This window comes from Micromonas pusilla (genome assembly GCF_000151265.4).
Source record: "Micromonas pusilla CCMP1545 genomic scaffold MICPUCscaffold_7, whole genome shotgun sequence".
Classification (NCBI taxonomy): domain Eukaryota; kingdom Viridiplantae; phylum Chlorophyta; class Mamiellophyceae; order Mamiellales; family Mamiellaceae; genus Micromonas; species Micromonas pusilla.
The window spans coordinates 1,135,203-1,157,325 of NW_003315888.1; the positions used below are offsets into that span (position 1 = coordinate 1,135,203).

At 68.5% G+C, this 22,123-nt stretch overlaps 11 protein-coding genes across 11 annotated transcripts; 4 read left to right on the forward strand and 7 right to left on the reverse strand.

Moving 5' to 3' along the window:
• Window positions 1-4,377: 4,377 nt before the first annotated feature.
• MICPUCDRAFT_47792 (uncharacterized protein) lies at window positions 4,378-6,267 on the reverse strand. Its single transcript, XM_003060177.1, has 2 exons — window positions 4,861-6,267; window positions 4,378-4,667 (listed from the first exon to the last, which is right to left on the reverse strand). The coding sequence occupies exons 1-2, from the start codon at window positions 6,238-6,240 to the stop codon at window positions 4,545-4,547; spliced, it is 1,503 nt and encodes a 500-aa protein (XP_003060223.1). The 5' UTR covers window positions 6,241-6,267; the 3' UTR covers window positions 4,378-4,544.
• A 225-nt stretch (window positions 6,268-6,492) lies between these two features.
• On the forward strand, window positions 6,493-8,236 carry MICPUCDRAFT_27758 (uncharacterized protein). The gene is made up of 4 exons (XM_003059884.1): window positions 6,493-6,542; window positions 6,676-6,755; window positions 6,979-7,456; window positions 7,636-8,236. Exons 2-4 carry the CDS (start codon window positions 6,691-6,693, stop codon window positions 8,152-8,154), a joined length of 1,062 nt encoding a protein of 353 aa, XP_003059930.1. The 5' UTR covers window positions 6,493-6,542; window positions 6,676-6,690; the 3' UTR covers window positions 8,155-8,236.
• Window positions 8,237-8,940: 704 nt separating this feature from the next.
• Window positions 8,941-9,490, reverse strand: MICPUCDRAFT_18587 (uncharacterized protein; the record flags this gene model as incomplete). The annotated part of the gene is made up of 2 exons (XM_003060178.1): window positions 8,941-9,216; window positions 9,350-9,490. Coding segments are annotated over 2 exons (417 nt in total), but the record flags the coding sequence as incomplete, so codon positions are not given.
• Window positions 9,491-9,736: 246 nt separating this feature from the next.
• MICPUCDRAFT_18270 (uncharacterized protein) lies at window positions 9,737-11,115 on the reverse strand (the record flags this gene model as incomplete). Its single annotated transcript, XM_003060179.1, has 3 exons — window positions 9,737-9,976; window positions 10,098-10,508; window positions 10,696-11,115. 3 exons carry the CDS (start codon window positions 11,113-11,115, stop codon window positions 9,737-9,739), a joined length of 1,071 nt encoding a protein of 356 aa, XP_003060225.1.
• A 363-nt stretch (window positions 11,116-11,478) lies between these two features.
• Window positions 11,479-11,844, forward strand: MICPUCDRAFT_59787 (uncharacterized protein; the record flags this gene model as incomplete). Its single annotated transcript, XM_003059885.1, has 1 exon — window positions 11,479-11,844. The coding sequence occupies one exon, from the start codon at window positions 11,479-11,481 to the stop codon at window positions 11,842-11,844; it is 366 nt and encodes a 121-aa protein (XP_003059931.1).
• A 589-nt stretch (window positions 11,845-12,433) lies between these two features.
• MICPUCDRAFT_59788 (uncharacterized protein) lies at window positions 12,434-13,288 on the reverse strand (the record flags this gene model as incomplete). Its single annotated transcript, XM_003060180.1, has 1 exon — window positions 12,434-13,288. The coding sequence occupies one exon, from the start codon at window positions 13,286-13,288 to the stop codon at window positions 12,434-12,436; it is 855 nt and encodes a 284-aa protein (XP_003060226.1).
• A 188-nt stretch (window positions 13,289-13,476) lies between these two features.
• Window positions 13,477-14,178, reverse strand: MICPUCDRAFT_40745 (uncharacterized protein; the record flags this gene model as incomplete). The annotated part of the gene is made up of 1 exon (XM_003060181.1): window positions 13,477-14,178. The coding sequence occupies one exon, from the start codon at window positions 14,176-14,178 to the stop codon at window positions 13,477-13,479; it is 702 nt and encodes a 233-aa protein (XP_003060227.1).
• A 688-nt stretch (window positions 14,179-14,866) lies between these two features.
• Window positions 14,867-16,288, forward strand: MICPUCDRAFT_18625 (uncharacterized protein; the record flags this gene model as incomplete). The annotated part of the gene is made up of 1 exon (XM_003059886.1): window positions 14,867-16,288. One exon carries the CDS (start codon window positions 14,867-14,869, stop codon window positions 16,286-16,288), a length of 1,422 nt encoding a protein of 473 aa, XP_003059932.1.
• Window positions 16,289-17,893: 1,605 nt separating this feature from the next.
• MICPUCDRAFT_40747 (uncharacterized protein) lies at window positions 17,894-19,143 on the reverse strand (the record flags this gene model as incomplete). Its single annotated transcript, XM_003060182.1, has 2 exons — window positions 17,894-17,899; window positions 17,971-19,143. 2 exons carry the CDS (start codon window positions 19,141-19,143, stop codon window positions 17,894-17,896), a joined length of 1,179 nt encoding a protein of 392 aa, XP_003060228.1.
• A 195-nt stretch (window positions 19,144-19,338) lies between these two features.
• Window positions 19,339-20,399, forward strand: MICPUCDRAFT_34421 (uncharacterized protein). Its single transcript, XM_003059887.1, has 3 exons — window positions 19,339-19,393; window positions 19,543-19,680; window positions 20,041-20,399. The coding sequence occupies exons 1-3, from the start codon at window positions 19,376-19,378 to the stop codon at window positions 20,290-20,292; spliced, it is 408 nt and encodes a 135-aa protein (XP_003059933.1). The 5' UTR covers window positions 19,339-19,375; the 3' UTR covers window positions 20,293-20,399.
• A 48-nt stretch (window positions 20,400-20,447) lies between these two features.
• On the reverse strand, window positions 20,448-22,085 carry MICPUCDRAFT_40749 (uncharacterized protein; the record flags this gene model as incomplete). Its single annotated transcript, XM_003060183.1, has 3 exons — window positions 20,448-20,564; window positions 20,724-21,896; window positions 22,083-22,085. The coding sequence occupies 3 exons, from the start codon at window positions 22,083-22,085 to the stop codon at window positions 20,448-20,450; spliced, it is 1,293 nt and encodes a 430-aa protein (XP_003060229.1).
• Window positions 22,086-22,123: the final 38 nt, after the last annotated feature.

The following is a 22,123-nucleotide window of genomic DNA, read 5'->3' on the forward strand; positions in this document are numbered from 1 at the left end:
CGTTCGTCGCGAGGTCCCGACGCGACGCGTCGGCGTCGGCGGCGGAATGGGGGTCGGGATCGGCGGCGAGACGGCTGGACGCCCAGAGCCGCGTCAGGTCCGAGACGACCGCCGTCGTCGTCCGTCGCAGCTCCGCGACGGAGAGGAGGCTCGAGCGCAGCGGCAGCGTCGGCAGCGGCGTCGTCGTCGTCGTCGTCGTCGTCGTCGTCCTCGCCCCGCTCGTCGGCGTCGCGTCGAATCGCAGGCGCGCGCGCGTCAGCGCGCGGACGAAGCGCGTCGCGAACGACGACGACGTCGAGAATAATGCGGGCACCCCCGCCTCGACGTCGCCGTCGTTCGCGACGCGCTTCGTCCGCGCGCTGACGCGCGCGCGCCTGCGATTCGACGCGACGCCGACGAGCGGGGCGAGGACGACGACGACGACGACGACGACGACGACGCCGCTGCCGACGCTGCCGCTGCGCTCGAGCCTCCTCTCCGTCGCGGAGCTGCGACGGACGACGACGGCGGTCGTCTCGGACCTGACGCGGCTCTGGGCGTCCAGCCGTCTCGCCGCCGATCCCGACCCCCATTCCGCCGCCGACGCCGACGCGTCGCGTCGGGACCTCGCGACGAACGCGGGGAGAAGACGCGTCGCGCGCGTCGTCCCGCGCGCGATCGTCGGCCGCCTGCGCCTCGCGCCCTGCGTCCCGCTGAACGCGAACCGCTGCGACGACGACGCGCAGCTGGCGGACGCGTTGCTCCTGGAGGACGCCACCGGCGCCGTGCCCGTCTTCGTCGCGACGTCGACGCCGGACGCGCGGCTTCTGAACCGCCGCGTGCTCGCGACGTCGTGGTCGCTCGTTCGATGCGGCGGCGAGTCCGGGACGGCGTACCTCGAGACGGCGGGGCTGATCGCGCTCGACGACGAGACGCGCGGTACCGCGACGCCGCTCCCGGAGCCGGCGGACGCGGCGTCGCGCGCGCCGCCGCCGCCGAAGAAGGGCGGGGGGATCACCGTCCGCGGCGCCGTCGTCGCGGTGTCGCCGGTGGTGTCGCTGGCGGACCCGCCGTCGCGGTTTTTCCTTCTCGAGCTCGGGAAGTGCGCGCGGTGCGGCGCGGAGCCGGGGCGCGGCGGCGGCGGCGGCGAAGGCGAAGGCGGCGAAGGCGGCGACGACGCGCCCGCGTTTTCGCGGCGGATTATTTTCTCCGGGGAAGCCGCCGCGCGGTGGCGGCCGTTCTTCGTCGGGGGCGATCGATCGCGCGCGGGAGAGGGCGCGGACGCGGGGGACGCCGTCTCGGACTCGGCCTCGATGACGTGCGCGGGCGGGTGCGTCGTCGTGGATAACTTGCGGAAGTCGACGCTGATGAAGGGCGAAGGGAGCGAACGCGAGATTCGGCTGGCGGCGGCGACGGCGGCGACGACGGCGACCCCGGGGGCGTGGACCCTAACCGCCGCGATCGACGCGGATTCGCGTGCTGCTGACGCGGCTGAATGTCCGTGCGACGCGTGTGTCAGGGGGGACACGTTGGCGAGGTACGAGGCGATGGTCACCGGCGTGGATCCGATCGGGTTCGGCGTGATTTTGAATGGACGCGGCGGCGGCGGCGGCGGCGGCGGCGGCGGCGGCGGCGTGCCGCTCATCATGACGCACGCGACGCTGACGCGACGCGCGCGCGGGTCGCTCGTCCCCGCGCTCCGCGTTGGATCGAAGATCGTCCTCACGCACGCGCACCCGGTGTGGCGTCGCGACGACGACGACGAAGGCGACGACGACGACGACGACGCGTCGGGCGGCTTACGCGCCGTCGGCGCGTGCGTGCGCACGAAAATCACGATCGCGTCGCCGTCGCCGTACGCCGACGGGTGCCCCGCGTTGTTTCCATCGACCGCGGCATCCGACCGCGACGACGCCGACGCGTGGGCGAGCGGCGACGCGCTGAGACGCGCGTGCGAGGAGTCCGGGTTCGTCGCCGCCGCGCGCGTCCGCGAACTCGCCGTCGCGCTCGGCGAGAAATTCGACGTCTGGAATTCGGCGGAGGGAAGGAAGCGCGCGGAGCGACTCCTTCTCGGGAGGAAACGCCGCCGGTCGAGCCTGAGCGGCGTCGACGAGTTCGCGGGGAACGGCGACGGCGGTGGGTTCGATCTGGACGGCGCGTTGCGCGCGCTCCTCGGCGGCGGCGGCGGCGACGACGACGACGACGCGGAGGCGGCGGCCGCGCTCGTCGTTAAACGCGACACGCTGTATCGCGAATTCTTCACGCCGTCCGGGTTGGGCGGGGACGAGCGCCGCGCGCCGTCGCTGCCGACGATGCGCCGCGTCCGCGAGCGCGCGATCGCCGCGTTCGCGCGCGCCGCCGAGGAAGCGCGCGATGACGAAAACGGAAACGGAAACATCCCGTTCGGCGCCGGCGTCGGCGCCGTGGACGTCGACAGGATCGTCCTGCGCGCGCGCGACGTGTGCCGCCGCGCCGCGGGGGCCGCGCTGTTCGCGTGGGCGCGCGTCGCGGACGCGGGCGTCGGCGGCGACGGACGCGCGCGGCGCGTCACCGCGCACGACGACACCGCGGAGATGGACGTCCTGTTCGAAGACGGCGACGGCGCGTCCGGATCGCCGCCGCCGCCGCACGGCGCCGCGTTCGTCGCGACGGACTGGATCGTCGTGTGCGAGGGCGCGAGGGCGTCCGTCGGAGACGCGAGCGGCGCGACGACGAGAGCGCTCCCGCCTCGGCTGCGCGAGCCGCGGTGTTACCTCCGCGTCAACCTCGCGTCCGTTATCGTCGCGTCGTCGCCGCCGCCGCCGCCGCGGCCGGGTCCCGGCCCCGGCTTCGAGGCGCGCGACCGTCGACCGAGCGCCCGCGACCGCCGCCGCGACGGCGACGAGATCAAGAGCGTCTCGGACATGCTGCTCTGGGTCCCGACGGAAGGCCGGAGAGGCGGGTGGGCCCCGCGGGAGCGGGAGGAGGAGGACGGGGACGCGCATCGTACGAAGAAAACGAAACCGCGGCCGCCGCCTCCGGGGGGCGTCCGCGTGCGAACGCTTGCGACGCGTCACACGGCGCAGTCGTGGCCGCCGCCGCCGTCGCGCAACTTTTCCTTCACCGGGATCGTGATCGCGGAGAGGTACTCCCCGGACGCGTTCGGACGCGGCTGGTCGTTGCGGTGGACGCTGCGCGACGTCCGCGGCGGCGCGGACGCGATCGACGCCTACGTCAACGCGCCGGTCGAGTCGCTGCCGCTCGGCGCCGGCCGCGGCGCGCGCGTCGTCGTGCACGGCGCGCACCGGCACGCCAGCGCGTCGCTGTCGCTGTACGCGAAGATCACCGCGGAGAGCGTCGTCGAGGTCGCGACCCCCGCGCGCGCGACGATGGGCGATGGCGCGTGGAACGAAAAGTCCTTAAGGATCGGCGTTCACCACGCCGACGCGGTCGTACGGGGACCAGTGTACAGCGGAACGCGGACGACGCTTCGCGAGCTGACGAACGGCGCCGCGCTCGCGGGCGGCGTCATCGATCGACGCGCGTGGGACGTCCGCGCGCGCGTCGTCGCCGTGCAGCAGCTCACGATTCGATACGGATGCAGGACGTGCGGCTGCGACGCCGGGACGATGGGTGCGACGGACGCGTCGCGCGCGTCGCGCGCGCTCGCGGCGCGCGCCGACGGCGGTCCGGAGATTGAAAATTTGATCGGCTGCGCGAGCTGCCGCCCGCCGCCTGGGACTTTACCGCCAAAAAACGCGTGCGGGTTCGAGTGCGAAGCGTCGTGCACGATCGACGACGGCGTCGCGCGCGCGGACGTGTGGCTCTCCGGCGCCGCGGGGATCGGCTTATTTCCTCCGTCGTTGAAACGCGCCGCCGTCGCGCTCGCGAGGAAACACGGGCGCGTCGTCGCGCGTCTCGACCGCGCCGCCGGCGACGACGACGAATTTCGCTTCCACGCGCACGCGCTTCGAGGCTACGCCGCGCTGAGCGTCGGCGAGCGCGAGGGCGCGTGCGTTTTGGCCGCCGTCGGGCACGCGCAGACGTTGGGGGAGCAGGTGTTCACGGTGTCGCTCGCGCCGCGGTGGCACGACGCGGAGCTCCCGCGCGGGGAGGGGACGTTCAGGTGCGTTCTATACACTGGTTCCCATACGACCGCGTTGGCGTGGTGAACGCCGTTCCTTAAGGACTTTGCCCGGCGATTCTCTCCGCCCATCCCTCGCTTTCAATCCCCGACCTCGATGCCTTTCAACTCCATCTGACGCCTTTCAACTCCACCCCGCCATCGCTTTGTATGGAACGACGTTCAGCGCGTGCAACGCGGCGAGCCCGGCGACGCGGGACGTGGGCGTGGGCGGCGGGCGGTCCGTCGCGATGAAGTGCGCGCCGATCGCGCGGTTGAAAGCGATCGGGTTGCGGCCGGTGGAGCCGGCGAGGGAAGCCGCCGCGGCGCTCGAGCGAACGCGAACGCGAACGCGAGCGCTCTCTCCTCGCGACGACGGACGCGCGTCGGAGTGGTAACTAAAGGTAGTCTACAGTAGTCTAAGGGTAAGGGCACCGCGCGCGCGCGCGTCGCTCCGCTCGTCTCACCATCGCTTCCCCGCCTTGAGCTTCGCGCGCTCCGCCTTGACCTCCTTGATGTGCTTCCTGCCCTCCTTGATCACGCCCTTCCGCGCGTGTTGGTGTTCTTCCTCGGCTTTTTGGTACCACTTCAGGGTCGAGGGTCCATACGAGCGAACGTCGGGGTGGAGTTGAAAGGCGTCAGAAGCGGAGTTGAAAGGCGTCGAGGGTGGGGATTGAACGCGAGGGGTGGGCGCAGAGATGCGCCGGCGAAAGTCCTTAAGGATCGGCGTTCACCACGCGAACGCGGTCGTATGGGGACCAGTGTGAGATAGAACGCGCCTTCGCCGCTGCGCGCGGATCCTTCTCGACGCCCTTTCCCGTCGCGTACGCCAACCCGAGCTTCAACCCCGCGACGGCGTCGCCGCGCGTCGCCGCCATCTCCAGCCACCTCACCGCCTCGCCGTACGCCTTCGACTTGTCGAACAGAAGGATCCCGAGGCGCGACGCGGCTTCGACGTGCGCGCCGTCCGCGGCGGCGCGATACCACGCGACGGCGGTTTCGTGGTTCGCCGCGACCCCCGTCCCTTTCTCGTGGCACATCGCGACTCTGTACGCGGCGTCGACGGAGATGGGCAGGACGTTCCCGGGCGTCGACGCGCGCGCGACTTTCGTGTACCACCGCAGCGCGTCCGCGTGGTGACCACCGTCCGCGCAGCGTTTCGCGAGCTGATGCCATTCCTCCGGCGTCGCCGCGTCGGCGCCTCTTCTGTAGTGCGGCTGCGCGTCTCGCATCGACGGCGTCTTCACCCCGCCCTCGCCTCGCTCGTGGCATTCGCCCACGCTCCAGTCGAACCGTTTCTCCCCGCGCGGCGCCACCTTGAGAAACAGCGCCGTGGGGCCGTCTTTGTACAGCTGTCCGATTCGCGTTTTCATCGCCGCCGCCGCCGCGCGGTGCCCCAACCCCGCGGCGGTGTCGATCCACAGCCACCCGGACGCGACGTCGACGCCCTCGGCGGCGCCCTCAAACGTCGCGTTCTTCAAGAAGACGTCGGACAGCTCCCATGCGGCGTCCGCGTCGCCCGCGCGCGCGCGCTTCGTGAGCTCCTTCTCGCGGCGCGCGTCGTTTTTGCCGCGCGACGTCGTCGACGGCGCCGCGGACGCCGCGGACGCGTTCATCTTAAATATTGTCGACTTCGGACCGCCGCCGCCGCCGCTCGCCATCGCGTTGTAGTCCGTCAACCCCGCGCGACGCAGACGACCGGCGAGGGCGTCCGCGTCGGCTTCCGACGACCCGGGCGTGGTCGCCCTGGACGACGCGAGAACGGACGACGCGCGCGATGGAGGGGCGGGATCGCGCTTCTTCAGCGACGCGCCGCGCCACCATCGCTTCTCGTCTTCTTCTTCGTCGCGCGCGCCCTCGGGCGACCTCGGCGTCCGGTCCTCCGCCTCGCACTCCCTCACGAACGCGTCGAGCGCTTTCCTGCTCCCCGTCGCCCTCGCCTGCTTGTATTTCAGTCCCCGCGGCGTGCACAGCTCCTTGCTCGCGCGCGCGTTGCCCAGATCCGACGCGTGTTCCAGCATCGCCCATCCCTTGGCGTGGTCCACCTCGAGGCCGCCGGTGCCGTCGAGGTGATGGCGCGCGAGCGCGTGCGCGGCGATCCTGTTCCCGTCGTTCGCGAGCGCGGTCAGGCGCCTGATGTTCTCCGCGTGCGACGGCATCGCGCGGAGGAGGAGGAGCCCCGCGCGCGGAGGGGGGGGCGCGGGGGGGAACTGGCGCGCGCGCGCGAGGTCTCGTCATCAGCATAACGGTTGCGGTTTCATACGACCAGACGCGAGCGCGAGCCAGAAGAGGGCAGGGCCGCAGGGTTGCGTCGAAAACCTCGCGCGTCGCGTCGGACGGCGGCTCCAGACTCGACTCGCGCGGCGAGATGCTGTCGACGCGACGCCTCGCGCGCGCGGTGCCGACCGCGCCCGCGGCCGCGGTCGCGGCGTCCGTCCGCGACGGATTCGATCCGAACAAGGCGCGTCGCGCGCGCTCCGCGCCTCGAAGAGCCATCCGTCCCTCGCGTCCGTCGTCCTCGCCGAAGAGACGCGCGCCTCCGCGCTTTAGCCCCCGTCCTGACCTTCCCCTCGTCGCTCTCCCCCGTCGCGCAGATCTTCGCGCGGGAGATGTCCGGGTGTGGACTCCCGGTGACGTACGAGAGCAGAGGCACGGGCGGACGCTCCTCCATCAGGTCCGTCCCCGCGCGATCGGGGTCATCGATCGTCCGCCCGCCGCGCGGTCTGGTGGCGCGCGTTCTTACCCTAAACGGATCGATCGATCCCTCGCGCCCTCCCCCCCCCTCCCCCCACCGCCGCCGCGTCCCATCTGCCGTCCATCCCGCGCGCCCGCCGCGCGTCGCGTCGTCCCCTCAACCCTAACCCTCGAACCCTAAACCCGATCGCGACGTCGCGCAGCGGGATCACGTCCACGGTGTTCGGCGCGACGGGGTACCTCGGACGGTACGTCGTGAACCACCTCGGCAAGAGCGGATCGCGGATGATTCTCCCGACGCGGTGCGGCGACAACGCGAAGCAGCACCTGAAAGTCATGGGCGACCTCGGTCAGATCGTGGATCTCGCCGGGTTGAAGATCCGGGACGATTCCGCGATCAAGTACGCGGTCGAGCGGTCCAACGTCGTCGTGAACCTCCTCGGCCGCGAGTGGGAGACGCGGAATTTCTCCTTCGACGACGTCCACCGCGACTTCCCGGAGCGACTCGCGCGGATCTGCAAAGAGCTCGGCGTGGAGCGATTGGTCCACGTCAGCGCGCTCGGTGCCACGTTGGACCACCCGTCGAAGTACTACCGCACGAAAGCGGAGGGGGACGAGGCGGTGCGCGCGGCGTTTCCGAACGCCACCGTCGTCAAGCCCGCCAAGTTGATCGGCACGGAGGCGCGTTCTATCTCACACTGGTCCCCATACGACCGCGTTGGCGTGGTGAACGCCGATCCTTAAGGACTTTGCTCGACGCATCTCTCCTCCCACGCCTCGGTTTCAATCCCCGCCCTCGATGCCTTTCAACTCCGCTTCTGACGCCTTTCAACTCCGCCCCGATATCATCGCTCGTATAGGACCGACTGCTCAACGTCTTCGCGGAGCACACGTGCAAGTTCCCGGTGCAGACGCTGATCGACGACGGCGGGAGCAAACATCAGCCGGTGTACGTCGACGACGTCGCGCTCGCGATCCGAGCGATCGTGCACGACGAGAGCACCGCGGGGAGGACGTTCGAGCTGTGCGGCGAAAAGATTTTGACGATGGAGGACATGCTGAAGATGACGCAGAGCATCATTCGCGCGCAAAACGCGTCGAGGATCGTCTACGTGCCGAGCTTTATTCTCAAGATGCTCGCCGCGCCGCACGAGTTTCTGCTGAACCGCGTGCCGTTCCCGCTGCCGACGCCGACGGGGCTGACGCGGTCGTACATCGACGCGCAGGGCGAGGATTACCTGAAGGATCCGAAATCGGAGGGGTTTAAGGAGCTCGGCATCGTCCCGGCGAAGCTCGAGGGCGTCGTGATCGATTACCTTCGCGCGTTTCGGTTCGGCGGGTACGACGTCGGGGCGACCGCGGGGCAGGGGTCGGAGTGATCGACGATTCGTTCGTTCGATTTCATGTACGTAGACTATCATCAAATTCGGTCGTTGTAACACAGAAGAGCACTCAGAAATGCTTGATGAATTTCGTTTTCTCTTCTCTCTCCTACCTCTCTCTCCTGCTCGACGGATGAATGTTGAACGAACTCGTCAGGGGTCGTCGTCGCCGAAGCTGAGGACGGGCTTCCCGTTCGCCTTCTTCGCCTTCTTCGAGACCGGCGCCGCCGCCGCCGCGGCGAGGGCGTCCGCGGGCGCGTCCTCCACCTCCGCGATCTCGCGCTTCTCGCGAAGGTGGCGCGGCGGCGGCATGGACGGACCGATGGACGGTCCGATCGACGGCGCGGCGGCGTCGTCGTCGTCGTCGTCCTCCTCCTCCGGAGGCGGCATCGGCCGTCCCGGCGGCCCTATCGCCGGCCCTATCGCCGACCCTATCTCCCCCCCATCCCCTCCTTCCTCGCCGTCGCCCTCGCCGTCGCCGTCGCTCGTCGTCTCCCCCCCCTTCGCTCTGAGACCCTCCGCGGTGCGTCGCGCCGCCTCCTCCGCCTTGGCCTCCGCGGCGCTGTCGGGGCGGAGTCGAAAGGCGTCAGAAGTGGAGTTGAAAGGCGCCGAGGTGTGTCGGGATTGAAAGCGAGTGGTGATGGGCGGAGAGAAACACAACACACGCCGGGAAGTAAAGAAGTCCTTAAGGAACGGCGTGCACCACGCGAACGCGGTCGTATGGGGACCAGTGTAAATATGAACGCACCTCAGCGCCGCGATCGCGTCCTCGCCCTTCGCCACCTCCCGCGGCCGCTTCCCTCGCTTGCTCCTCGTCAGCGCGCTGACCTGCTTCCGGAGGAGCATCGATATCAGCTTCACGTCCCCCGTCCGCGCGGCGAAGTGCAGCGCGTTCTCGCCCTTGTACGTGACCGCCTTGGCGTTCGCGCCGAGGTTGACGAGCTCGCGCGCGAGATCGTGGTGTCCTCGTATGCACGCGAAGTGCAGCGCGTTGACGCCGTCGGTCGCCTCGAGGTGGAGCTTCGCGCCGGAGGCGACGAGGAACTTCGCGGCGTCCATCTGCGGAGGGCGGGGCGAGGAGGGAGAGGGGGGGGAAGAGGTCGGCGAGGACGGGCGGCGACGGGACGGGACCGCGACGCGAGCGAGAGAGGAGCGAGGGAGCGGGCGCGAAGAAGCGCGAGCGACGACGGACCTGTCCCGCGTGCGCGGCGAGATGCAGCGGCGTGCGCTTGTGCGCGTCCCGCGCGTTCACGTCCTGCCCCGCGGCGACAGCCTTGTTGATCGCCTCGACGTCGCCGTTCCGTGCGGCGTCGTGCAGGTAAACCTCCGCCATCGCGACGGCGGCGGCGCGCGAGACGCCGAGTGATGAAGACGCGTTTCGTTCGAAGAAGAGGGTAGGAGGGCGACGACTGCCGAAAAAAAACGTTTCGTTCGTTTCGATGTTTTTCGATTCGACGCTCGCTACCCGCGAACCAACCCAACCCCGCGCGCCGCGCGCTCTCTCGTCGCCCCCGCGCCACGCCGCCGACGCGCCTCGCCTCGCCTCGCCTCGCCTCGCCTCGCCTCGCCTCACCGCGTCTCACCCGAACGACGCGATGATGTACTTCTTGTAGACGGCCATGAACTTCGCGATGAACGCCTCCATGTGGATGATCGCCTTCGAACCCTCCGCGAGCCTGCGCTCGAAAAACGCCGCGTGCTTCGCCACCTCGTGCTTCAGCTCCACGTCGATCTTCCGGCACAGCTCCCTCGCGAGCTTCTTCATGATCAACTCCGGCGGGATGCAGTTCACGAGGAGCTCGTACAGCCGTCCTCGGATCTGAAGAGGGCAAATCCATTCCATACAAAAAAATGGTATTCACGGGTCAGTTGAAAGGGGATGCGATCAAATGTTGAAACCGGGCGATGGGTGAAAAACGTTCGTAAAAAAATGAACGCACCTGAAGCAGACGCTTCGGCGACTGCTCCTGTAAGATCTCGTTCGCGATCTGCGCGACGTACGCCTCCCAGTCCGTCCCCTGCACGACCTGGTCCGGCGTGAACGGGTACTGATGCGCGCGACACGCTTCCAACGACAGCAGCGCGCGGCGCATGTTACGCTCGGAGTGCGCGGCGACGCGTCCGGCGAGCTCGGGCGGAAGCGTCAGCTTCTCTCTCTTCGCGACGTCGTGCAGCAACGCCTCCACCTCCGTCGTCGACGGCGCGGCGACGCGGATGGGAAGACACCGACTCCGCACCGCGTCCAACACCTTCGAGACGCTGTTGCACACGAGCACGAGCCGGCACGCCTGCGAGTACTTCTCCATCGTTCGCCTCAGCCCGTGCTGCGCCTCTTTCGACAGGTTGTCGACCTCGTTGAGGAGCAAAACTTTGGGTCGTTCCGTACGAAGCGACGTCGGGGTGGAGTTCAAAGGCGTCAGTTGAAGTTGAAAGGCGTCGAGGGCGGGGATTGTGAGCGAGGGACCCTGGGCGGAGAGAGACGACGGGAAAAGTCCTTAAGGATCGGCGTTCACCACGCCGACGCGGTCGTATGGGAACCAGTGTGAGATAGAACGCGCCTTTGAAGCCTTGGTTCCCCGCGGCGTCGATGGGCCGCGACTTGGCCATCTCTTTGATCACCTCCTGGACGACGTACCGGTCTTTGTTCCCCGCGTCCGAGGGGTTCATCTCGACGTGGTAGTTGCTGCTCATCGTCGTGAGCTCGACCTCGATCTTCCGCTCGCCTTGCTCGATCTTCCACGTCTTGCCCTCCACCTTGACCTTCTCAACCCCCGGGCCGAAGATCTCTCGGAGCACCGCGAGCGCGAGCGTCTTCTTCCCCGCGCCGCTGACGCCGTAGAAGAGCAAGTGCGGGCAGTCGCCGTCCGCGACGAGGCGCTTCAGGTGCTCCGCGGTCGAGACGTTCGCGTGCGCGAACTTGTCGAGCGCGTGCGGGCGATGCTTGTCCACCCACAGCATCGCGATCGTTTCACTTTTTTTGCGTGTCTTCTTACGCTATAAAAGTCTTCTTACGCGATCTGACCGCGCCCCGGCGTCTCGTTCGCGTCGTCTCTCGGAGGCTCAGACGAGACGTCCGCGCGATGACGTCGCGGCGTTCGCTGGCTGGCGACGTGAGCGCGCGCGCGTGGACGTCTCTCTCGCGCGCGACGAGTGTGGGAGAGGACGTCGCGCGGACTGAGGTGTGCCCACAGTAGATTTCAAACTGCTCGAGCTTCGATCGCGCGATCGCACTGCACGTCGCGTCGGCCGACCGCAGACGCGTCGTCGTCGTCGCACCGTTTGCCCTAGCTCGCCCCGCCCGTCCGCACACGTCGTCGCGCGATGGCGGGCCGCCGAGCGACGATGGCGTGTTTCCGCGCGATGTCGCGCGTGCAGTGCGCGCCGCCGAGCGTCGCGCGCGCGGCGCACGGCGCCGCGTCGCGCGCGGCGGGGGCGAATCGATCCGTCGTCGCGGGAGCGAGGGACTCGGCGACGCGGTCGTTCCTGACGGGCGGCGGCGCGGGCGCGGGCGGGGGGGCGGGCGGCGCGACGGCGGGCGCGCGCGGCGCGATGCGAGCGCTCGCGGCGTGCGTGCCCTCGGGTCCGAGCGGGACGAAAGCGCAGCTCGCGGCCGCGCGGGTGTTGATGCACGACGACGCGATGGAACGCGCGCTGTTCGGTGAGGGGGACGACCTGGAAGACACATGACCCTCTCGACCCCCGGACCATTCATCATCACATCATCGTTAGAGAAGACGAGACGACGACCGCGCGCGCGCACCGTAACGCGCGCGCGGGGGGCGTTTGTTTTGAATTTATAGTCACTAATCTGAGTCTCTGTTCACGCGGTTCGACCCTCGCGGTAGGCACGGTCCCGGAGGAGGAGGATCGGTGAGCGCGCTCGACCCCCGGAGCCATTCGGCGCGACGGAATCGAAAACCAAAAACCGAACGCGTCCACCCGCGACGGCGGACGCGCAGCAGCTTCGACGACGTCAGATTTAGGTAGTTAAAACACAAACGCAAAAAACGACGTCGTATTCTCCTCTCCTCTCCTTCCCGGGGATCGTTTCGATCAGTAGTAAGACGATCCCCGTCCTCGTCCGCGCCCGCCGAAGCCTCCGCCGCCTCGTCCGCGTCCGCCGCCGCTGAGGGTCGAGGGTCCATGCGAGCGAATGTCGGGGTGGAGTTAAAAGGCGTCAGTTGAAGTTGAAAGGCGTCGCGATGTGTCGGGATTGAAAGCGAGGGACCCTGGGCGCAGAGATGCGCCGGGAAGTAAAGTCCTTAAGGATCGGCGTTCACCGCGCCGACGCGGTCGTACGGGGACCAGTGTGAGATAAAACGCGCCTCCCCGCGCGAACCTCCGTCTGCAACAGCGCGAGCATCCGCCCCGGTCCCGGCGGCTTGGGCGCGGGGATCACCATCCCGTCCTCGTACCGCTTCAGAAACTTCTTCCCGTCGCTGACGCTCCACTCCTCCGGCGCCGCCGGGTTCGGACGCGAGAGCTTGAAGCCGAACCTGGACAACGCGTCGTGCACGCCGAGGAAGGTGTTTTTCCCGCGGTCGCCGTCGGCGTCGAGGGTCACTTCGCCCTGGTTGTTCGCCGCGAGGACGTCCTTGCCGTACATGTGCAGGACGACGACGCCGTCGTCGCGCTTGTAGATCTTTCCGGGCTGCGAAGGAACGAACGAACGCGCGTCGGAGAAGAGACGCGTCAGGGTTGGAGGGATAGATGGATGGGACGGAACGGAACGACGACGGGGATCGATCCAATCATGCACGAACGAACGAACGAACGAACGAACGAACGAACGAACGACGAACGCGCGAACGTTCGATCGATCCGACGCTCGAACGATGAACGCCATCGAGCGCACCGTCTTCCTCGGCGGCGCGGGACCTCTTCCCCCGAACCCTCTCCCGCCGCCCGCGGGTCGCTTCACGATCACCGCGCGCACTTTCAACCGTCCGCCCTCGCCTTTGTGTCCTCGTCCGCCCCGCCCGCCACCGGCCGGTTTGCTCTCGCGAACGAGATCGTCTAACGACATGCCGAGGCCCTTCGGTCCGACGTCCGTCGTCATCGCGTCCGCGGTGACCGCGTCCACGGGATACTGCGCCGCGTCGACGACGCCGTCCATGGTTTCGGGCTCCATGTCGAGAGGCGCGCGCGGTCTGGGAATGGCGGGAGGCGGGGAGCGAATTGCGATGGAAATAAATCGCGCTGTTACTGTTCGTCTCTCGCGGGAGAATTGTTCCATCAAATCAACCCGCCTCCAGCGACGACGGCTCGTTCGTTTACTCCGCTACGATTTCGTCACCACTACAAAAACAACACAGGCGATCACACGATGCCGTACACGACCCGCCGCTCGAACTTCTCCAGATCCAGAACCGCCTGCAGATCCGCGCGTCGCGTCTTGCTCCGACGCGTGCACTCCCTCACTCTGACCGGCGACCTCGCCCTCGGCCACTCGCCTCTCGCCTTCGCGTCGCGCATCGTCGCCATCCTCTCGCGCTCCGCGTCCATCGGGTTGACGTAGACCTTACCGCTCCTCCGCAACGTCTCGTTCGTGACGCGGTCGCTGTGCTTCTTCGCGCGGGCGGTGACGCGTCTCAGCCCGGTCTCGCGGTCGCGATCGAGCGCGTTGCCTAAACCGTGCGATTCCAAATTCGTCCGCGCGCACCAGTCCCCCTCGAACGGCTCCTTCGCGAACGCGACGGACTTCGTCCCCCACGTTGACTTCAGGAGCGCGCCGTCCGTGAGCGTCCGCTGCGAGCGCGACGGCGCGAACTTCCCGGGCGCGGTCGCGAGGAGCGCGTCCGAGGCTTTCGCGCGCGTGAAGACGTGCTGATTCACGTACGTCGTCTGCTGCCACTGCCGCGGTCGAACCCCGAGGGGATCCGCGCCGCGCGTCGACGCGACCGCGCGTCGCGCCGCGATCGACGCCTCCGGGACTTTCGCGGTCCTGAACGCGGTGACGTCGGACCTGTACGTCGTCGCGGCGTGCCCGGGCGGGCGAAGGAACGCGTCCGAGCGCGCCATCGCGAATCCCCCCCTCCTCTTCTCGCCTCCTGATTAATTCCTAATCCGTTTCGATCGCGCGACGCGATCGGCCGTCCTCGGCGCGCGCGCGCGTCCTCGCGCGCGTCCTCCGCGGCGCGAGCGCGTCGCGAAGCTCGCGGGGATCGACCTGCCGCGACGCGATCGCGCGCTCGCGACGCCGACGCCGCGCGCGGATCGCAATGCCTCGCGGCGAATGGAGATCGCCGAACGCGTCTCGTCGGCGTGCCCCTCGAAAAGTTCAGGCGACGCGGCGTACTAGTACGTAAAAACGTACTCGTTTCCGTATGCGTTTTTGTGGTGGGAACGGCCAACCAATCACAGCCCTTCGCGAGCTGACGATAAGTTGTTTAGCGCGAAACGTAAACGTGGCCGGGTAAGGAGCCGGCTGCGCCGTCGCTCGCCGGTAGCACACTCTCACGCCCAGCCCTCGCGGTCGGTGCGTACACGCCTCCGTCTCCGTCGACGCTTTCCGTTCCCGCGGATCGCGCGCGCGCTCCCGCGTCGAACGACCCCGAAGTCGCTCGCTCGCTCGCCGTCTCCATCGACGTCGTCGACGTCGACGCGAAAACAATCGCGCGCGGTCGTTGAATCGCGATCCTTTGAACCGATCGCGCGTCTTCGCCGATCGCAGTAACGCGCGCGCACGATGGCGACGCACACGCTCAGCATGAGCGCGTCCGCGCTCTGCGCCGGCGCCGTCCGCGCCGACGCCGCGTCCTCCTCCTCCTCCTCCTCCTCGCGTCGTCGCGTCCGCGCGTCCGCGAGGGCGGTCTCGAAGACGACGACGCGCGTGCGCGCCTCGATCGCGTATCCCGCCCCGAGCGGCGACGCGGAACCCCCGAAGGAGAAGGTCGTCATCAAGAACAACACGAACCCGCTCAGCGCGGAGTCCGCGAAGCCGGTCAACATTAAGCCCAAGGGCGAGCCCGTGCGAATCAAGATCGACGACCAGTGGTACGACTGCGCGGGGTGGGCCAAGGCGCACCCGGGGGGAGAACGGTGGATCCACTTTTTCGACGGTCGCGACGGCACGGACGCGTTCTACGCGCTCCACTCGTACGGCCCGAACGGCTCGTCGAAGGCGGCGGACAGGCTCGCGAAGCTCCCGAGGTGCGACCCGCCGCCGGAGAAGGAGCTCAAGACGCCGACGCCGTCGGAGTACGCCGCGTCCATGAGCTTCCGCGAGTTCCGCAAGAAGCTCGAGGCGGACGGCTTCTTCAAACGCGACTGGCTGAAAGAGACGTGGGCGCTCGTGCAAGTGCTGGGCCTGTACGCCGCCGGGCAGTTCTTCGCGTACTCGAACCCGGTGATGTCCACGGTGCTGCTCGGGCTCGGGATGGTGCAGGCGGGCTGGCTCGGGCACGATTACGTCCACGGCCGCGGGCCGCTGTGCGAGGCCTTGAGGTACATGCCGACGCTGTTGAACGGCCACGGCGTGGAGTGGTGGTCGCAAAAGCACAGCATGCACCACACGTTCACGAACGAGGAGCACATGGACAACGACGTGATGATGGAGCCGTTTTTCTTCCTTCGGCCGCCGAGCGAGTCGGGGCGACCGGACTCGCCGCTGCGTAAGTACCAGCACATCTTCGGGTATCCGCTGCTGTCGATCATGTTCTGGCTGTGGCGGTTCCACAGCGCGGAGAGCGCGTGGAGGCGGAAGGACAAGAAAGAGCTCGTGCTGCTCGGCGCCAACTACGCGTGGCTCGCGTTTTGCATGCCGTGGCAGGTGGCGATCGGGAGCGTCTTCCTCTCCGGGTTCATCGTCGCGTCTCTCGTGAGCGCGACACATCAGAGCGAGGAGATCATGGAGTACGGCGAAGGCGCGGAGTACGTGGAAGGGCAGTTCCGCTCGACGCGCGACGCGGAGACGGTGTTCGGGCCGCTCGAGACGTGGATCTGGGGTGGGATGGACACGCAGCTCGAGCATCACCTGTTTCCGACGATGCCGCGGTATCGGTACCACGCGCTGCGGCCCATCTTGAAGGCGTGGGCCAAGGCGAACGACATCAACTACCGGATCTCGCCGTCCACGAAGATCATCGCGGATAACCTCAAGCTCCTGAAGGAGGTCGCCGCGGCGCCGTGATGAGGACACCACGCATCGTGTTGTCATACCCTAAATGCCTCCGTCGCGCGACGGTGGCATTCGCGACGCGGGGCCGCGCCGACGCCTCGACGCCGGCGCGGGCACCGCCTTACCTTATACTGATTTACCCTGTTCGCTTACCATATACCCACCTATCTATCACATTTATATGTCTATTAGCTACGCCTAGAGCTACTTATGTCAATGATAACATGACGATCTCTTCATTCACTCGCTCGCTCGTCGCGAGACAACGCGACGAATTCGCTCGCTTCGCGCGCTGGATCACCGTTCTCCCCGCGCGCGTCCGCCAAAACCCCGCCGCGACCCGCGCCGCGTCGACGCCCTGCCCTCGCGCGCACGCGCTCCGAACCGACGCGACGTACGACAGCAACCGCCGTCGCGCCCAGTCGTCGTCGTCGTCGTCCGCGTCGTGCGCGATGAACGCCTCGACGGCGACGAGCGCCGCCGTCAGCCCGCCGCGCACGGTTCTTCGCGCGCGCGAGAGCGCGCACAGCTGTCTGCGGTGGTTGCTCCTCGCCTCCCGCGTCTCCACCGCGCGCGCGAGGCGATCGACGTGCGCGTCGAACGCGACGGCCGCGGCGGCGATCTCGTCCGCGGCGGCGCGAAGGCACTCCGCCCCGGGCGAAGGGCCGGGCGGCGGCGGCGGCGGGTGCGAGTACTTCGGCGCCGCCGCCGCCGCCGCCGCCGCCACCGTCTCCCCGAGAAGAAACGCGCGCGCGATCTCCCGCGCCGCGGTCGGCGCCGCGTCGGCGTCGGCGGCGAGGACGTCGCGCAGGGCGCTCGCGACGACGGGCTCGTCCGCGGCGGCGGCGGACCCCGTCTTGCTCGTCTTTTCCGTGAACGCGACGCGGACCCCCCCTGAGGGCGCCGCGACCGTCACGGTCACCGTATCTTCGTCCGCGCTCGCCGGGACGATCTCGAACGCGAACCGCGCGGCCGAGCCAGAGCCGTCGCGCGCGGACATCTCCGCGACCGCCGCGTCGAGCGACGCTCTCGCGCGCGCGATGGGATGAAACGCCGGCTCGTAGCCGCGCAACGCGCCGCCGGCGCCGTCGACGCCGCGCAGTCGCTCGACGTCTTCGCGCCATCGTGATAACGCTTCGTCGTCGAACGTTTCAGTTTCAAGGGGAGGATGCAGCGCGCACATCTCCAGCGCGATGCACAATAACAGCCGCGCGCACGCGCCGCCTCGCACCTCCGGCCGCGGCGCGAGGTCGACGGACCCGTGCGCGAACGTCGCGCGCAGACCCGGTCCGCGATCGCGAAGGAAGAGGTCTTCGAGCGCGGCGCGGACGCTCGGCGGGAGCGACGCCGGGAGCGCGTTCTCCCTCGCGCTTCCTTTCAGTCCTCCTCCCTCATTATTCGCCGGGAGGGGTCGGAGCGGATGCAGGAGCACGTCGTGCACGTGCGTCCGCCCGAACCCGTCAAGGGTCGCGTAGTATTCCCCCGCGCGCGCGACGAGGACGCTCTCGTCGTCGTTCACCTTCGATAGGGGACGTCCGGTCGAGCTGTCCGGTCAGTCGAACGGCGGCGTAGGGTGGGTTGGGTCGAGCGAGCGTTGAAACCGACCGGGGTGGAAAGTCAGTCCTTAAGAAACGACGTACACCACAGCACGCGAATGGGGTCGTACGGGACGCAGTCTGATAAAAACAACGCACCTTCGCGAACGTCGCGCGCAGCGCCGCTTCCACGGCGACGGCGACGACGGCGACGAACGAAGCGTCGTCGCCGTCGCGCAGGAGGTCCTCGATCGCGTCGCCCGCGGGCGCGCGCCACCCGGGGGGCAGGAAGCTCGAGCGCGCCACGACGCGCCGCGCGCGTTCGGCGGCGTCGGCGTCGGCGATCGCCGAGCCGCCGAGCGACGGCGCGCGCGCGAGGAGTTCGCGTTCGCATCGCTCGAGATCGCGCGTCCCGTCGCCGCCGTCTGTCGCTGTCGTTTTTGAATTCAAACCTCCTCCGCGTCGTCCTCGTCCTCGCGGCGGCGGTATCGACGCCGCGAGCGTCAGCGCCAACGCCGCGAGCTCCGGCCGCGCGTCCGCGGGGAGGAGGAACCCGTGCCACGTCACGTTTCGAAGGTTCAAGCACCGCGGGTCCAGCGCCATTCGAAGCGGCCACGTCGCGTCCACGTCATCTTCCACGTCATCTTCCACGTCAGCACGCGTCGTCAGCGCCTCCGCGACGCGCGACGACGCCAGCACCTCGGACAGCAGCGGCGACCGCGCGCCGTCGGCGACGTAGAGGTCCGCGACGCGTCGTTCCAGGATCGCGAGGCTCAGGGCTAGGATCACGTACGAGGAGCGGCGTCGCCGCCGTCGGGGAGCGGCCGCGGGCGCGTCGTCCAATTCCTCCTCCTCCTCCTCCTCCTCCTCCTCCTTCTCGTCGTTCGCGATGGCGCGGAGGTCGCGGTGGAGGCGCTCGAGGAGCGGTCCGTGCGCGGCTTCGTCGTCGGCTCGCGATCGCAGCTCGCCGCGCGCGACGCGACGCAGCGAGACGGTCGCGAGGCGTCGAAGCGCCCTCGCGGGCTCCGACCGCGCGACGGTCCGCGATGACGCGCTCGAGGGAGGCGGGCACGGAGGCGCGCGTCTCCAGTCGATCGCGCCGGTGTCTTCCTCGAACCGCCACGCCGTCGTCTCGTCGTCGTCGTCGTCGTCGTCGTCGTCGAACCGAAGCAACATCTCCGCGACCTCGGGGCTGAGCGGCGACGTCGGCGCCGCCGGGCGCGACATCGGCCGCGGCGGCGACGCGCGCGGAGCCGCGCGCGACCCGCGAGCGACGACGCGCGGTGGACGCGTCGCGGCGACGTCGACCGCGGACGCCGCCCCGGCGCGCATGGGGGGAGTGCCGCGCTGTTGTAGTTGTCGGAGGCCGAACCTCGGTTCGTTGTTGCCTGAGCGCGATCGCATCCGGCAGCTGCCTGTCGCCACTGCCGCGGCCGACCGAGTGACCAGACCGAGCGGAGCGCTCAAGCCCTATTATTTCGCCGTGTACTTAAGCCGCGAAGGACGCGCGCTCGCTCCCTCTTTACGCGACGCTCGACAGCACGTCGTTGCGACAGACTTCAGGATGGTGAAGTTCCTCAAGGTGCGCGTCGTATCCTCGCTCGTCTCCGCGCTCGCGACGCCGCGCGGCGCCGTCCGCCGCGCGCGAAGATCCGTCCTCGCCGTCGTCCATTCCATTCACGACTCGCTCGCGCTCACCGTCTACGATTTCCCGCGCCGCGTCCTCCTCAGGCGAACAAGGTCGTCGTGGTCCTCAACGGCCGCTACGCGGGCAAGAAGGCCGTCATCGTCAAGAACTACGACGAGGGCACCTCCTCCCGCCCGTACGGGCACGCGCTCGTCTGCGGTCTTAGCACGTATCCCCGCAAGGTGCGTGAACGCTCGGCAGATGTGTTTTTTTCTCGCGCCCGCGACGACGACGGATGGAGACGAAACGCGCGCGCATCGCCGCGACGGAAGACGGCGCGCCTCGCGTCGCGCGCGCGCGCGTCGACCCTCCTCTCGACGCGCGCGCTCGCGACGCGCGCGCGTCCGACGATCGCGACGTCTCCTCGCGCCGTCGCGTCGTCGCGCGCGTCGCGCGCGGTCCGTCCGTCGTCGCCGCGCGAGCGACCGACGAGAAACCCTAGCAGCGCAGCGTTCATTTCGTTTCATTTCGTTCGCTCGCGCGTACCGTCGTTCGTCTTCTGACCGCCGTCCGTCCGTCCATCCTACTCTCGTCTTCTCTAGGTCACGAAGAAGCAGACGAAGAAGCAGCAGGACAAGCACTCGCGCGTGAAGACGTTCATCAAGACGGTGAACTACAACCACCTCATGCCGACGCGGTACACGCTGGACGTGGACCTGAAGACGACGGTGACCCCCGACGTTCTGGACAACGCGACGAAGAAGGTCGCGGCGAGGAAGGAGGCGAAGAAGGTTTTGGAGGAGCGGTTCAAGACGGGCAAGAGCCGGTGGTTCTTCACGCGCCTCGCGTTCTGATCGTCGATTTGCGTTGTTAGAACGGCGGGGAGGATGGAGAAGATAGCGGGTGCGACGATTTGATGACTTTCTTGTGATGACGACGATCGATCAAAACGTCTCTACTTATACATACACGCGGTGCCTCGCGGCCGGCGACCGACGCGTTTTTTTCCTCAGCATCGGTACGACCCCGGCCCCGGGGTGTCGACCTTGCCCGCGTCCTCGCCCTTCCCGAAACGCTTCCCTCTCGTGAACCCGACGGACGGCGCGCTCCTCCTGGCGCTGCGAATCTGTAGCGCGTGCGTACGGTGTGTAAAGAAAAGTTGATCGGTCAGTCGATCGGCGTCGCGGTCGATTCTCGGTCGATGAACGCGACCAGAGTGAAAGCGAGAGACTGGAAGAAAACGATGAAACGAGTTCGCGAACGATCGATCGATCCGCCGACGGACCTGCGCGCCGAGTCCGCCCGGTCCCGGGGGCTCGACCGCGGGCCCCGGCCCCATCCTCCCTCCCAAGATCGCGCTCGCCTGCTCGCGACTCAAGCTCGCCTTCGCGGCCTGGTCGCGGTAGCACGTCCCGAACGACGCGGACGGCGCGCGCCGCCGGCCGCTGCGCGTCTGCGGACCGACGGAGCGCTCCGCTCGAAACGCGCCGGGTCCGGGCCCGGAGCCGCCGTCGCGCTCGTCCGCGCGCTTCTTCGCGCCGTCGCCTATCGCGCGCTTGTCTCGCGTGAACGCGATCGACTTGTACGGCGAGTTCGTGAGCGAATCCTTCAGCGTGTACCGCGTCGACGGCGGCGCGTCTCTCCCGGCTTCCACCGCGCCCGACGACACCTCTCGACTCCCGCGCGTGAACGAGATCGTCGCGCCGGTCTCTTTGGTGCTGTCCGGCTGCTTCCCGAGCGACGGCGGCAGAGGGTACGTCCCCGGGTCCGGCGCGCGATTGCGCTTCGGCGCGGTCGCGAATCGATGCGCCTTGCCGAACGCCGCGCGCGGGCACGTGCGACGCTCGGCGAGGATCTGCGGCGGGTCGTTCAAAGCGTCGTTCGAAGCGACGTCGGGGTGGAGTCGAAAGGCGTCAGAAGCGGAGTTGAAAGGCATCGCGGTGTGTCGGGATTGAAAGCGAGGGACCCTGTGCGGAGAGAAATGACCGCCGGGAGAGAAAGTCCTTAAGGAACGGCGTTCACCACGGCGACGCGGTCGTATGGGGACCAGTGTGAACGCGGTCGTACGGGAACCGGCGTGATGAATCAATCGATCAGAACGCGCCTGATCCCCGACGGCGGCGGCGGGCGCGTAGGCGCCCGGCCCCGGGACCGCGTACGACGGCGGCCGCGGCGCTTTCGGGGAGTCCGGCTTCTCGAGCCAGGGGAACCTGGACGCGGTCGCGAACCCGACGGACGGGGACGTGCGCTTCCCCGCCTCCACCTGCTCGCCGAATTGCGACCTCTGCATCGACGCTCTCTCGCCCGCGAACGCCGACGGCGACGTTCGCATGGAGAGCTTGGAGGCGTCGGAGGCGAGGAGAGGGTCGCGCGGGGTGATCGTGTCGTTCGCGTTCGCGTTCGCGTCGTTCGCCGCGACGGCGGCGTCCGCGGACGGCGTCGGCGGCGCCTCGACGTCCTGCGGGGATGAGAGGAGGGAACGGGGCGGACGATGAGGGCGGTGTCGGAGGAAACAAAATATTGGATGAGATGATTTTTCGATGATGATATCTTGGCGTTCGACGAGATGCGCCCGTCGAGGGCGCTGCCTGCCGCGGGGGGAGGAGGAGAAGACAGAGGCGCGCGCGAACGTCGCGGGACGCACCATCGTCGCGTCCTCAGCGGTCGTGGACATCCTCGTCCTCT

Excerpts from the sequence above, each read along its gene's own strand:
- MICPUCDRAFT_27758 (XM_003059884.1), top strand. The coding sequence starts at position 6,691 with ATGTCCGGGTGTGGACTCCCGGTGACGTACGAGAGCAGAGGCACGGGC. Across the intron at positions 6,756-6,978 it reads GGCGGACGCTCCTCCATCAG|CGGGATCACGTCCACGGTGT; the intron begins GTCCGTCCCCGC and ends GACGTCGCGCAG. Across the intron at positions 7,457-7,635 it reads CCAAGTTGATCGGCACGGAG|GACCGACTGCTCAACGTCTT; the intron begins GCGCGTTCTATC and ends TCGCTCGTATAG.
- MICPUCDRAFT_34421 (XM_003059887.1), top strand. Across the intron at positions 19,681-20,040 it reads TTAGCACGTATCCCCGCAAG|GTCACGAAGAAGCAGACGAA; the intron begins GTGCGTGAACGC and ends CGTCTTCTCTAG.
- MICPUCDRAFT_47792 (XM_003060177.1), bottom strand. The coding sequence starts at position 6,240 with ATGCCGTCGCACGCGGAGAACATCAGGCGCCTGACCGCGCTCGCGAAC. Across the intron at positions 4,668-4,860 it reads ATCCGCGCGCAGCGGCGAAG|TGGTACCAAAAAGCCGAGGA; the intron begins GCGCGTTCTATC and ends TCGACCCTGAAG.